This window comes from Canis aureus, chromosome 5, assembly GCF_053574225.1.
Source record: "Canis aureus isolate CA01 chromosome 5, VMU_Caureus_v.1.0, whole genome shotgun sequence".
In the NCBI taxonomy this organism is placed as follows: Eukaryota; Metazoa; Chordata; class Mammalia; order Carnivora; family Canidae; genus Canis; species Canis aureus.
This window is the reverse complement of record NC_135615.1, coordinates 11,451,801-11,465,475: the sequence shown is the minus strand read 5'-3', so window position 1 is coordinate 11,465,475 and position 13,675 is coordinate 11,451,801. Positions and strand designations below refer to the sequence as shown.

Sequence of the window (13,675 nt, the reverse complement as noted above, 5' to 3'; positions counted from 1 at the left end):
AATAGATTGTGTTACTTTTTTCTTCCTTTCTTTGCTCTGCAGTTAACTCCTTCAGGAAAAAGAATCAATTAGGAATGAAAAACATCAAAAAAGTCTTTGCACAGGAGCAATAAAAGCTAACACAAACCAACCAAAGTACATTTATCCATACTCTAATATTACTCCCACTCCCAACTAGATTTGAGTGCATATTTATCAAGCATAGACCCTGTGTGAACCTTGTGTTCTCACAACTCTTTAGATGTGGGTACTCAGTAAGAGAAAATTTGCCAGTTTCCCTCGCAATGTTTTCATGTCTGGAAGTAATCCTGAGAATATCATGTTGATCTTTTTCCAAGGTAACTTATGCAACACTAGAGGTCAGTCACTTACAATACTGTTTCACTCATCCTTTTTTTTTTTTTTTCAAATTTATCTTATCTACGTGATCTAGCCACAGACTATAGAAAAGCCTCCTCACAGAAAGCGCTGTTAACATGATGCTTTACCATGCAGCATAATCTTCAGTTTCAAATGCTCTCAGATAGAGACTATAAGATTTTTCAGCTAGAAAATGAATGGAGTGCATTTCTCTGTGGTTTCATAATAAGTGTCTCTGTTGAACTGATCCTACTCAAAAGTAGTTTAAATTGATTTAAAATTACTTACCAAAGATATCACATTTTATAGAGTCAGCTGGTAAATTTTACTTATTTTCAAAATGATATTCAACAATTTATGTCTAATATACTTATTAGGAAGTAAAATAATGGAACTTCTAAAACTATTTTTCCAGTACATTCCACTTATCAAATAAAATATATCTTTTCAAGAGTAATCCTATAGAAATATGGAAGACTTGGAGTCAAAATATAGACATGTGAAATAAAATATATCAACCATACAGTTGACATTGTGCACATAATTACATAATTGTGTAGATATTACCAATACTTAGTGGCACTCTCAAAAATATTATTCTGTAATTTTAATGCACAGGAAATGAAAATAGGAAATGAAAATGCAAACCATTTGGCATGTTTTGATGCCTTACCTCAGAAATAAAAGCACCAATATGTTTTACATGGTTTAGCATGGGAGTGTCGGTCACAAATGTACACTTGTCCTTAGACTTTTTATACTCTTCTTTATAATGAATCTAAAAGAGAGAATAATTTACATAAGATGAGAAAGAAGAAAAACAATTTTAATGCTCCCTTTTTGAGCAGAAGTGTTACTCAAAGTCTTGTTTTCTGAAGTAAATACTCAAGTGAGGTACAATGCTCAGTAGCAGCCAAATTAAATAAATGGATATTTAGCACAAAACCACAAAGGTGATGAGACACACACACACACAAGACTGTTCTTCAGATAAGAGTCCTGTTATCATCAAGGATCATGTGTGGTGGACGCACATTGACTATAAGTCCTGTCTGCCCAGCTTGCTCAGCGTAATTATTAAACACTTTCATTTCACTTGACAAGTGTCCTAGTGTGTTGTTACTTTCAAGCCACTGACTCAATAGGTAAGCCTACAATCAAACAGAAACATAGCTGCCTACCTCTAGGTTTAAGACAAGTAGTCATCAGGACAGATGTAACCAATTAAGAAGTAGAAGCAGAAATCAAACAGGTAGCGATGACTGTTAGCAACACTACCTATTAATGATGGATTAGAAGAAGGGGCTCAAACTGTACCCACGATGAGCTTCCTTTACTAATTAATTCTGCTCAAGTGAAACTTACCCAATTTATGAGCACCTCCCCAGAGGCCTCCCCATCTGCCTCCCCTCCCCCAACAAGGGCAAACTCTGTCTCAGAAACTTGCCGTGTGGTGGAGAAGATCATTCCAGAATGCAATGGGTGGGCAGATGCACAAGAGAAGTCCAGAGAACCCTAGCTGAGCATGTTCATTTTTTCTCTCAAACTCAGGAGTAAAAGGAGTCACTCCTTTCCCCTTGAGGAGAGGCCAGAATTGTTACTCTGGGGGGAGACCCTGCATGAACACATTGAGCTGCAGTCAGGAACCATGGACAAAGCCCTAAAATATAATCCCGCTCTCATGCAATTGCCACCCAATCTAAAAACTGGTGAGGCAAAATTTATGACTAGTTGGGAGGATGAAGGTAATTTGCTAAAAGTTATATGACCCTGTAATAAAGTCATGTTTATGTACCCAACACTGTAAATACTTATGCTGAAAAAAATGTCCCAGTTCAGATGATAAATTACGTGGTCTCCCTAATTATAACCTAAAAGTGAAGTTTAGTTGACTATGTACCTGATTCTTAAAGGACACGACTAACATCGATGTTGCATACTAACATTACATAGAGATTTTACTACATGTAAACCTGATTTGAGGGGCATAATTCAACCTGAGGTATAACCAGATATGAACATAACTAAGCAAAGTTACTGCAAAATACTGTATCTCACTGCTGTGACTCTTAGGTATTAGACGCCTACCACATTAAACATTTGCTTTATTCATGAAATCAACATTGGAACATATTTATCTTATCTGAGCACTAAATTACTTTTTTTTCTTCTCGGAGATTAGCCATAATTTTAGGGCTCTGCAAATCACCCTCCTCAGTCACTAGTAATTAAACCGTTAATGGCAGTATGATAAATAGTAGGCTATTTTGATCATAAGGAGAAAAAAAGTATCCCCGTTATATAATTAAGTGTGAGAGAAAATAACCTATCATTAGGCTTAAGTTTGGCTCATTATTTTTATCTTTTGCCACTATCTTCTTCCCCTGGCAGTCACATTCTTGACTGCAGAGGTATGTGCTTGGCCACAGAGCCCCCGATAAGCTCTGACCTGAGCAGAATGTTCAGGACGAGAGCACAGGATAAGGGTGAAGTATTTACTTCCTTCACTGTGTAGGCAAATAGTTCAGTCGTAAGTGGCATCTACAGTCATTTCTTTGGTCTTTATTTAAAAGATACACACACACACATATTATTTGCTTATTGTCACTCCTATTATATTTCCAATGGATATTACAACATGAGTGACAATAAGCAAATGATCTTAAATTTTTGTATAAAGAATGCCACATCTTGTTAGCCTTCCTATACCAAGATAATAGAAAAGGATAGATGGATAGAAATTACATCGATGAAGGACACAAAATCCTAGGTGAAATAAAATCACTAAATAAACAGCCACTTCTTAACACAGCCACGGTCATATTTCTTGGATAGACTGCCTATGCCATCTGCTTCTTTCCTAAGAACAGAACCTGAATGTTATTTATGAGAGTAGCCAGGCCCCTGCCCCAACCCCAGAGGATGAATTCCTCTAAGTCAGGTATGGTGTTCTCCTTCCCTTTGGCCAACCATTGGCCTCCTCTGGTGCCCAGCTCTGGCCACGGGACATTTGCAGAAGTCTTCCCAGCAGTGTTCCTGGTTTCTGGTATGAAGGGGAGAACCCTGCTGGCAGAGCCTTGTATACTTTGCCCTTTCACCTTTTTCTATTCTGCAGTCACAGGGATACAGCTGCAGTGAGGTCATCTCAAGGCTGTAAGTCACCATACGAATGATGACAAAACAGAAGGAAAGGAACCTGACGGAGAACATGCACTGCATCAAAACTGGATCCCTTACCTCCATGTTTCATGATGTGAAAACAAAAAATCCCACCTATATATTAAGGCTCTATGCTAGGCTTTTCCTGTCACTTGTGGCCATCTGAACTCATTACTGAGATACTATCCATGTCACTTTCTAATTGGAAAAAAAGGGGGGGGTAGGCACAGTTGATGACTTAATAATCAGTAAGATATCCCAAATATTTACCTTCTGCTCTGACCACACTTGTTAATCCCAACTATGCCTTAACTACAATTAGAGTCAAATCAGTTCAGAGGTGCTTCCTCTCATAGTCCTCTCTCTTTCATTGATATTAACTAATGGCTGAACTTAGATGACAGATATAGAAATGTCTGAGGATATTTCCTTTTACAGGCACTCTTTATTTTATTTTGAAATATTTTATTTACTTGAGTGAGGAGGGGCAGAAGGAGAGGGAGAGAGACCAGCAGACTTCCCACTGAGGGGAGAGCCTGATGCAGAGCTTGACCCCAGGACACTGAGATCATGACCAGAGCCAAAGTCAGACACTTAACTGAGACTCCCAGGGGCCCCTCCTTTTACAGGCACTCTTAACCAAAAGTATCAAAAGTTTTTTCTCAAATGGAGCCATATTGGCTCAATGCATTGAACCCTGGAAGAAAGAACTGCAGCCCCATCACCATGTGCTAACAGGGCGGGGGGCACTCATAGCCAAGGCTGCTGACCCAGGTTCTCTTAACACAATCAGAGCTCTCTCTGGAGGGATAGCCATGGAATCTAATGCTTTTAGCACCAGAAGGATTTACCCACCACAAACAATGTTCATTTGCCTGAAAAGCGTTCTTCCTGCTGCCATGTGAGTGAACACCCTCAAAAGGTTTGAACTAAAACACCATGTCACAGACCTCATGCAGATGTGGCCAAACTCACTCTGCAGAAACTCTTGATGCCTAATTTACAAGAAACATACAAAAATATCCCCCTTAACCTAATACTTTTTATAACCACCTGACAAGAGGCCACTAGATCCACGATACTGATGGCTCGATATAGTTGATGGGTTTGACTTATTCAAGGAATTTATTAGGTAGTTGACCAAGAAGCCCAGTGAGAGAGACAGAGAGAAAATATCTGGGGAAATAAAAGGCATTACGTGGTTAACAGAAAAATAAAAGAGGCGGCCCTAGAGGACCAGGTGTCTTTTAATTTTGGGAAGTGAGTTATGCAGAGGGAAACCCCACAATACAGGCAAGGCCAAGTGAAAGGCAGAAATCAGGTGGAACGAAAAATACCTCACACTGATTTCCCAAAGTGAAGCCACCTGACCTGAAAAAACATATGGTTTTTTTCTACGGAGAACTCTAAGTCCCTGGACTCATCTCTAGACCATTCCCATGTAAGTTTGTACAGTACAGTCATATACATGGGGTGCCTGGCACACGGCAGGAGAGGAACCACATGATGATGGCCAGGGAATCAGGCAGATGTTGTTTCAAACCCCAGGTGTGTGGCTCACCAGCTGTGTGGTTCAGTGAACAGAACGCAAGGCCGCTTCTCAGGGCTTCAAGGTGCAGACAGGCAAACGATGCACCACATTCACTTGGGGACATGGGCTAAAACACACTGCCACCCAACAGACAGAAAGGCTCAGGTAAACGTACAGATGCTCCTCTGGAATACAAGGGATTGGAAAACAAAACAAACAGACTTGATGGTTTGTCTTTAAGTCTGAGACCAGGGCAAGGGCCCCTGGGCTAAATGAAATGTGGGCACTGACCAAGGGGCACTGTCAGTAGCAGGAGAGGACCTCAACTGGAACTCCCAAACTAACTCTGTGCAACCACTTGTCCATTTTCGTATCTGTTTTAGCTCCGTGACCAATGCAACTCCAATACACATTTTAGACAACCATCTGGCAATGCAGATAACATAACTGCCATGAGAACTTCAACCGTTAAATTCATGGGCTCCATATAAAAAAACTGATGACACTGACAGTGAATAAAGCAGTTAGTACTTAATAAATACCTTCCTTTTCAACCAAACTTCTAAAAACTAAAACTTCCATTTGGTCCACTACATAAAATCCTTCCAGAAAGTGTAAATTAAAATTTGTTTTTAAAATGACTGTACAGGGAACCCTGGGTGGTGTAGCGGTTTAGCGCCTGCCTTTGGCCCAGGGCGCGATCCTGGAGACCCGGGATCGAATCCCACGTCGGGCTCCTGGTGCATGGAGCCTGCTTCTCCCTCTGCCTATGTCTCTGCCTCTCTCTCTTTCTCTGTGTGACTATCATAAATAAATAAAAATTAAAATAAATAAAAATTAAAATAAAATGACTGTACAAACTCCTCTTTTCAGTTTTGTTTTAGAAACAAAATAATTACTTGTTCAGCCTCTTCACTGGTAAATATACAAATTTCAAAAATTAAACCAGTATCTTAAAAAGTATGGAATTCTATTTTGAAACAAATAGTGAACATGTACACAGATATAAATCAGGCCACAGTCTGCGATCTAAATATTTAAGTAGTACAGACATTCCATGCAGCAGAAATCTATAAAAAACAGAAATGACTCCCACATATTTGATTTTTCCTACATGGAAGAGAAATAACACGGCTTTGGCTTTTGCAAATGATAAAGGCCACGCCTCTCACCATAAGGTTGGTTTTACAGTCACTGCAAAATGACCTTATCCAAAACAACTCCAACAAAATCATCTACTCACTGAAGTTGCCACTTTGGTTCCAACGGTTTATATAATTTAGCTCATCCACAATTACCCTTTAATAAAAAACATAATAGCACTGGAAGAGGTACTATCTCTGGAGTTATGAAACTTCAGGTTTTAAATGGTAGCATTCCTATTACCAATATTAGTGTAATCGATAATAGTAAGGCTAAGATAAACTTTGCAGGGAAATCTACAATAAGAGCAAACACAGCAGAATGGCTAAGGCTGAGAGAGAGCTTTGTTTCAATCCTCCCTACTGCTTAACCGTGTGACCCAGGCAAGATACTTACCAAACCTTTCGGATATATTACCATTACTTAATGATACTGTAATAGAGGAACCAAGGCCAGTCCTGTTATATAACTTGCCCCAACCTTACTGTTAAATCAATGCAGGTAGGTTGACTTCAGGGAACATGCCAACACACAATCCCACTTTCCCGATTGACCTCCTTTGAAAAACAAACATTGGCAAAGTTTTCTGATGCTTTGCTCATTAACTAGAACAGAAATGGCCAGTGTTGTGTTCCCTTCTTTCCAGACCCAGGCCTGATTCACTTTTCAGGAGTCATCTCTCCTCTGCACCAGCAATTCTCTCACAATTGTTTTAATGAGGAGTATCTAAAACTTTCTAGAATTCTAGTTTACCTATTTACTGGTTTATCAGTACATAATTACTAATATATATATATATACATACATATATATATATATACACATACATATATATATAAATACAAACACACATAATTCCACAATTCTAGGATTCCCTGGAGATATGATATAAATTGATCCCAGTTAATGAAAAAACCAGGAGAAAAATGCTCCTTTTTGCTAATAATATCATCATCTAGTTCAGGGTTCATACTATGTAGTTCAGTAACTAATGAATCCAAAATTGTCAATACATGTTATGTATGTGTGTGTGTGTATATATATGTATGTACACATATTTATATATATATATATATATATATATATATATATATACATATATATATATACACACACACACACACACACATATATTTTTTTTCCTGGTTTCAAAAACTACTGCATTCATCACAGTCCTCAAAAAAAAACCCAAAATGTTTTTTTTTTTTTAAAACCATTGGTTTAGACAGAGATCCTCCCGTAACAAATTACACCACCAAACAAATTTTAAAAGGCTTTGCAGTTCACACATGGAATGCACTCTGAAATTTCAATGTTTTACGATTTTACACTAGAGTGAAATTCATAAGGGACAGCACTCTGGATTAAGAATTTGGAGACCTCTTCCTACAGAAATTCTCTGTATTGGTGACCTTGAGGAAATCCACGAAAGTGTCTGGACTTAGTTCCATGATCTGGAAAATAATTGTGTTTTAACAGATGACTGCAGGGTTTTCTCCCCAACTAGATGATTCTATGACATGATAGTGCCACATACACAGTGCACAAATCAGACAAAAATTACTTAAGCCCACTTACATCACTAATGAGTCTGGTGCATTTTCTGGCCAATTCCATCCTTAGGTCTTCAATAACAGGCTTAAAGAATATCTGTCCAGAAAAGAAAGGAAAGGAAACATTTTTTCCAGTGATCAACTTAGAGGAACAAATACACTTCTTCAGCTGGCCCATTCCTACTTACCATGTCTTCTTCATCTTCTTCTTCCTCTGTTTTTCCCTCTTCAGTTTCATCTTTTACATCCTCAAACACAGGGACCCTCATTTTTACTCTTTCTGGATAGGGTTTTTTTCTTTTTTTCTTTTCTTTTCTTTTCTTTCTTTTTTTTTTTTTTAATTTCACGAGTACAGTACCTTTCTCTGTACTATAGCACCCTTGAGATCTTGGAGCCTCTGGTGTTCTGGCAGAAATGACCTTGCCCAGGCCTCATCTCTATTTAGCTCACACTTCACCCTCTTATCACAACTATGTGTGAGTGGATGGACAGGATTGCAGAGGTCAGCCAGGGCTAGCCTCCAAGTGGAAATACCACTCTCAGGCAAAATTCGATTTTGTGACCTTTTAAAGTCAACATTCTCTAAACTGGGTAAGAAATCCGAAAGAGACCATGTATTTATATTTCACTAATTTAATTCATTCATAACACAGTTTAAAGGAGACTTAAAGATGGTGGGAAAATGACTCCGCTACAACACTCAAGATAGCATAGTCCAAAGCCTGTTATCTCAAAGATTTCTCAACTCCGTCTAAATAAAGTTTGTGCTGGAACATCAGACATATCTCTGATTTTGTATAGTGAATCCAGATCATTCAAGCTCATTTCGTTAACCTAAGTTAAATTTTTTTTTTAATTTTTATTTATTTATGATAGTCACAGAGAGAGAGAGAGAGGCAGAGACACAGGCAGAGGGAGAAGCAGGCTCCATGCACCGGGAACCCGATGTGGGATTCGATCCCGGGTCTCCGGGATCGCGCCCTGGGCCAAAGGCAGGCGCCAAACCGCTGCGCCACCCAGGGATCCCCTAAGTTAAATTTTTTATGAGAAAAACACATACTTCCCACATTCTAAAAAGTACTAACTTTAAATTAGCTGATTAAAGTCTAGTAATTTACTATGAAAAGTCATTTGAACCACTTTAAAGAATCAATTCTGAGTTAATTATGACCATTAACCTTATATTGCTATTGTATTATTTTAATTGTAAATATCATTAAACACAAGAAGTTGCAGTTAACATAAGTTGATATATCATTTAAGAATTCTAGAAACATCATTGTTTCAAAAAATAATAATAATCATGCTCTTCCAGTTCTGCCCATTGTGTCAATTTTTACACAAGTTTGCTGGGTTTTATACTATAAAATATTTACTCTTCATATATTCCTCAATGTGTACTACATGCTTGGAAAAATAAATTATAACAATACTGATAATGTAGTATGTGTCATCAGTTATATAATTAAAAATACATTTCTCAAAAAAATCCTTAATTGTCAATTTAGGCAATAATAAGGCTCTATAAAATTCACAATATACCAGTTTGGTTACTCCAACCTAGGGTAAATTAATTTTCACAAAATCATAATATCAGTGTGAGACATAAAAAAATACCCTATGGTAAACAATGAAACTAATTATAAAATACAACTTTATTCCAAATACATTATTCTAAGTAGCCAAGAATAATGCAACTTTCTCTTGATAACATATCTAGTTTTAAATTTTCTTCCTAATTGTTTCAGCCTTGCCTAAACTAAAAATCTGGCCAAAAAATATTCTAAACAATCATTATGTATAGATTATTCCTCAAATTGTTTTCCATGAGGCTACAGTTCCACAGAATACTCTAGAGAGGAAAGGGGGTTTCTTAAGCAAAATGTATTTGGAAAAGCCTGTATGTTCATCTCAACTCCTATCACTTAGAGATCCACACCACCTAATGACAAATCAGAAGCTCCAAGAAGACTCACAACCAAGAAAACTATTTAGGTTTTCTTAATCCAACATTTCTGAAACATGAAATCCTATTCACTTAATCTGATCTAATCTACCTATTTACCTTCCTACCATTTTTTAATGATATCCAATGCTCCAGAAAATTAACATTCTTCTGTGAATTATTACTTAGGGAAATATTATCCTACTCTGAAAAACTGTTGTATTCTAAAACAGTTGTCGGTCTTTTCATGAAATGATTCAGGCTAACTTAATGGCATCCCATATTCTGCTTACTAGCAAAATGCCAAAAAGAAGTCCCCCAAGGCTGCGGAACTTGGAAACCTTTACTTTTAAAATAACAACTATGTTATTTTAAACATAGCTGTGTAGAGAACTCTACAAGGAAATTCTCTGTATGTTATATTTGTTCCATAAAGGAGCAGAATGTGTGAATTCTGTTTCCCTCAACTCTTTTGCCAAAAGACTGTTCTAATATTCTATAGAAGATCTATTATATTATCTTCATTTGGAAAAAGGGAAGAGGAACTTCTATAAGGTTTTCTAGCAAACTTCTAGAAGCGTGGGGAGAAAAATCTCACCAAAGCTACTTAAGATGACTTGTGTCGCTCACGGTGACATCTATTCCCTTGGTGAATTGTCTTCAGTGGACTTCAATGGCCGCTTTTTCTCATTTCCCATTATGCAATAAGTTTTTATTGACTTTCCACTGTGCTGGAAGAAAATAACCTGTTGAGATTATGCACAGAAGTTCTGAAAGCAAAACCAAACACCATATGTAACGTAAACACAAATTTTTCATTTGTGGATGTTACAGTCAGAATTTTAAAGCCAGAGGGAGCCTTAAGAAATCAATCTTACTAAAAGCCCTCTCTTACAGAGGACAAAATTGAAGACAAAATTAAGATCAAGAGAAATTAATTATTTGTCTCATTCACAAAGTTACTCAATGGAATACCGAGACCAAAACTTAACCAGAGCTTTATGTTCATTCATTCAAATAAGTGTTGCTCTGTCAGGCACTAAGCTTGGTGCTGGGAGGTAATGGTGAGTAAAGCATACTCTGTGCTAAGACAAGAAATAAATTAAAAAAAAAAAAAAACATTCAAGATGTACTGGATGGACTCGTTAATGGATTGTTTGGCAAACTGCATACATTATATTTCTTTTGATTGAATATATCTTTTTTTCCTCTCACTTATAAGTATAATATAAAATTCACGTAAAGTTTTCTTTAAAACACTTTAAGCCTTGTACATTATCACAGCAAAGCTCTCTTGTAGGTAGCTCCTAAATGCAACTTGGGGAATAAGACAAAAGTTTTTCGTGGATACCTATCATGTTTCAAAATTTCCTACCACCTTCTTTTTCTTCCTTTAAACCTAAGGTTAAATGTTCTATTTTAATATATATTTTCACTTTGGGGCACCCCAATAAGGGAGTATCTTAATAATTGCAGACCCTTTTACTTATTGTGTACCTCACATATGTTGTCTACCTCATATGTTAGCACTCTACCCATGCCCTCATATGGAATGGGACCAATGTGGGGATCCCATTACTTATGGCAAGACCCTCTACTTCCAGCTACGGCTCTCCCACATCCTCTAAGGCAAATTTTAAATCTCTCTCCACCCTAATTCTCCATAGTTAAAGAGAAAAACCAAATTGCCAGAAGTTATTAAAAGCAAAGATTTTAAAAATAGCAAAGCTTAGAAACACAAGATTTTGCAACTATCCCACAAAGGTAGACAGTTCCAGGAAAAGCACTTGATATGAAATGGCCTTCTCATTTGAAAGGGTAAGACACTATACCATCAATATGTTTTTAAAGGCCGGAGGGTCTCATACCGCCTAACAGCCTAAAGATAAGGGCTAACTTGCATATTACAATACAGAAGTTTTATTTTCTTAAGATTTTGTTTGAGAGCAAGCGTGGGTGCACCAAGTTGGGGGTAGCAGAGGGAGAGGGAGAAGCAGACTCCCCACTGAGCAGGAAGCCCATTTCGGGGCTCAAACCCCGGTATCATGATTTGAGCCAAAGGCAGACGCTTAACAGGCTAAGCCACCTGCCCTTCTTCCTCTTTTCTTGATAGTGATAGAACATGTGCTTTTTGCCAACATGGAGATGAGAGACTTGCAAATGAAAATCCATAATAATTAAAATAGATGGAGATTCAGTTCTGAGTTGAGGAAAGCTTCCAGAGATAAGGTGAATTTTTCCACTTTAAAAGTTAATTCAACAGTTCTTATTACAAAATATTCCCCAGAATGGTTAGGTGAGAGAGGAATTAGTTCATCCGACTTGTTTGCCTGTCTTGGCAGTCTTTCAGTTACACTCGTTTTCAGTTGCCTGGGGTTTTGGGGGTTTTTTTTGGTTTGTTTTTGTTGTTGTTGTTGTTTTATGACTATCTCCTAGAAGGTTCTCGTTTCTCAGTTGAACCCCTGGTCATTTTACTTTTGCCTCACATAGTTCCTCATTATTTGGCAACTGTCCAAAAGAGAACTTTACTAGTAGATGAGGGGATGAAATAGTTTCTTCAAACCAGAAATGTAAGCTCTCTTGAGCAATTTGTCTTCTTTATAAAAGACAAGAGCTCTGCTTAATATTAGCCCAATCTATTTTTACAATTTACATTCATTAAGCCCATCTTCTCCTTTTTAATGGCCATTTCATTACTGTTTGTTAATTAGAAATCAAAAGAATACAAAGCAACCTGAATTATTGTCACCATTACTAATTATGCCATTAAAATAAGATTTAAAAGAATGGTTTTTCTGTATTCATATTCCTGTTTTCACAAATAGAGATCCTATTCACAAGTGGGAGCTATATGACTAAACTTTAGGTATTGGAGGAGAGGAACAAGAAACTGCAAATTATTTTTTGGCACAATTTCTGAGTTGGGTGTGGTTGGGATGCCAAAACCAAAAGTACTCTTCCAGATGTACTGACTGGGGCGGGGCGGGGACAGTTCTCACTGAGAATCTACAGTAACATAAGCATCCAGTGAACTGAAGGACCTTGGTTTAATTCACTGCTTACTTGAGACCTCAGTTCAGCAGAACAATGAAGCTAATAGTCACTTCCACAAGCCTTCCCCCAGGGAGAAGCCCAAGGTCTGGCCTTTGTAAGCCTTGTAACCAGAACCAAAGGGCCAGGCACAATCAAACAGCTTAGCTATCCCTAAAAGTATCCCTTTCCTAGAATTTTGTGTGAGATGTCTCAGGAAAAATTGCGAAAGACTTTGAAACTGGAAAAAAAATTACCTCCTGTGTTATCTAGTGTTACCTTCTGGCTAATTTGGCCTTTTGCTGTCTTTGAACTGCTTCACAAGACCATAAAATGCTAAAAACTGATAACAATGCTAATGACGCTTTATCCATACAAATGCAAATTAATTGTGTCCTGGGGAAAAGCAATTGATTACTGTCTTGTCAATAGAGCTTTTTGCCTTTATTTCTAAATTCATTTCAGCAATTTATTACTCATTTCTGCGTGTTCTCCAAATTCACCTTTGAACCAGTCTTAACATCTTACTGGTGCCCTCATTCATTAATGAGTTAAAATCTTTTAAATGTGTTCATTTTCTGTTTTATGAGAATCGTGATCTCACCATTTTTTTAATATCCCTTAACAGATGCAAATGATTTAATTATCCTCATTGCTTTCCTTCAACATTTGGCAAAAATAGAAAGGGAGAAGGTATCACCGGACAAAGCCCTTGGCTCTCAACTGTGAAATATAACTATAAAAATTTTTGGTGTAAAAAAAAAATTGGTGTTTATTGAAATTAGCTTTTTGTTTTATTTTGTTCTCAGGTCTGATCATGCTTGACTACTGGCAAATGCCACCTGTGTGCTTGTATATATGTACATTCACACACAAACACACACACACACAACATACACATGCACTGGAGCAGAGTTAATTCACCACAGCTGCCAGTTCCCTCTTGAAAAGTAT

The 13,675-nt window shown here is 37.4% G+C and overlaps 1 protein-coding gene across 11 annotated transcripts in view; it reads right to left on the bottom strand.

The window, feature by feature from the left end:
• Positions 1 to 13,675, bottom strand: part of NEBL (nebulette) — a 343,159-nt gene that overhangs the window by 101,297 nt on the left and 228,187 nt on the right. For 2 of the 11 annotated variants that reach the window (XM_077896873.1, XM_077896874.1), the window contains 3 exons: positions 10,290 to 10,422; positions 7,772 to 7,843; positions 1,034 to 1,138 (listed from right to left, as the gene is read on the bottom strand). The exons of 2 other annotated variants lie outside the window; for them this stretch is intronic. In XM_077896873.1, coding sequence (XP_077752999.1) covers positions 1,034 to 1,138; positions 7,772 to 7,810 — 144 coding nt within the window. In that variant the 5' untranslated portion in view covers positions 7,811 to 7,843; positions 10,290 to 10,422. Of the gene's footprint in view, positions 1 to 1,033; positions 1,139 to 7,771; positions 7,844 to 7,934; positions 8,432 to 10,289; positions 10,423 to 13,675 lie in introns of those variants that run through there. 7 more of the 11 variants (XM_077896875.1, XM_077896877.1, XM_077896870.1 and 4 more) reach the window with 7 other exon arrangements.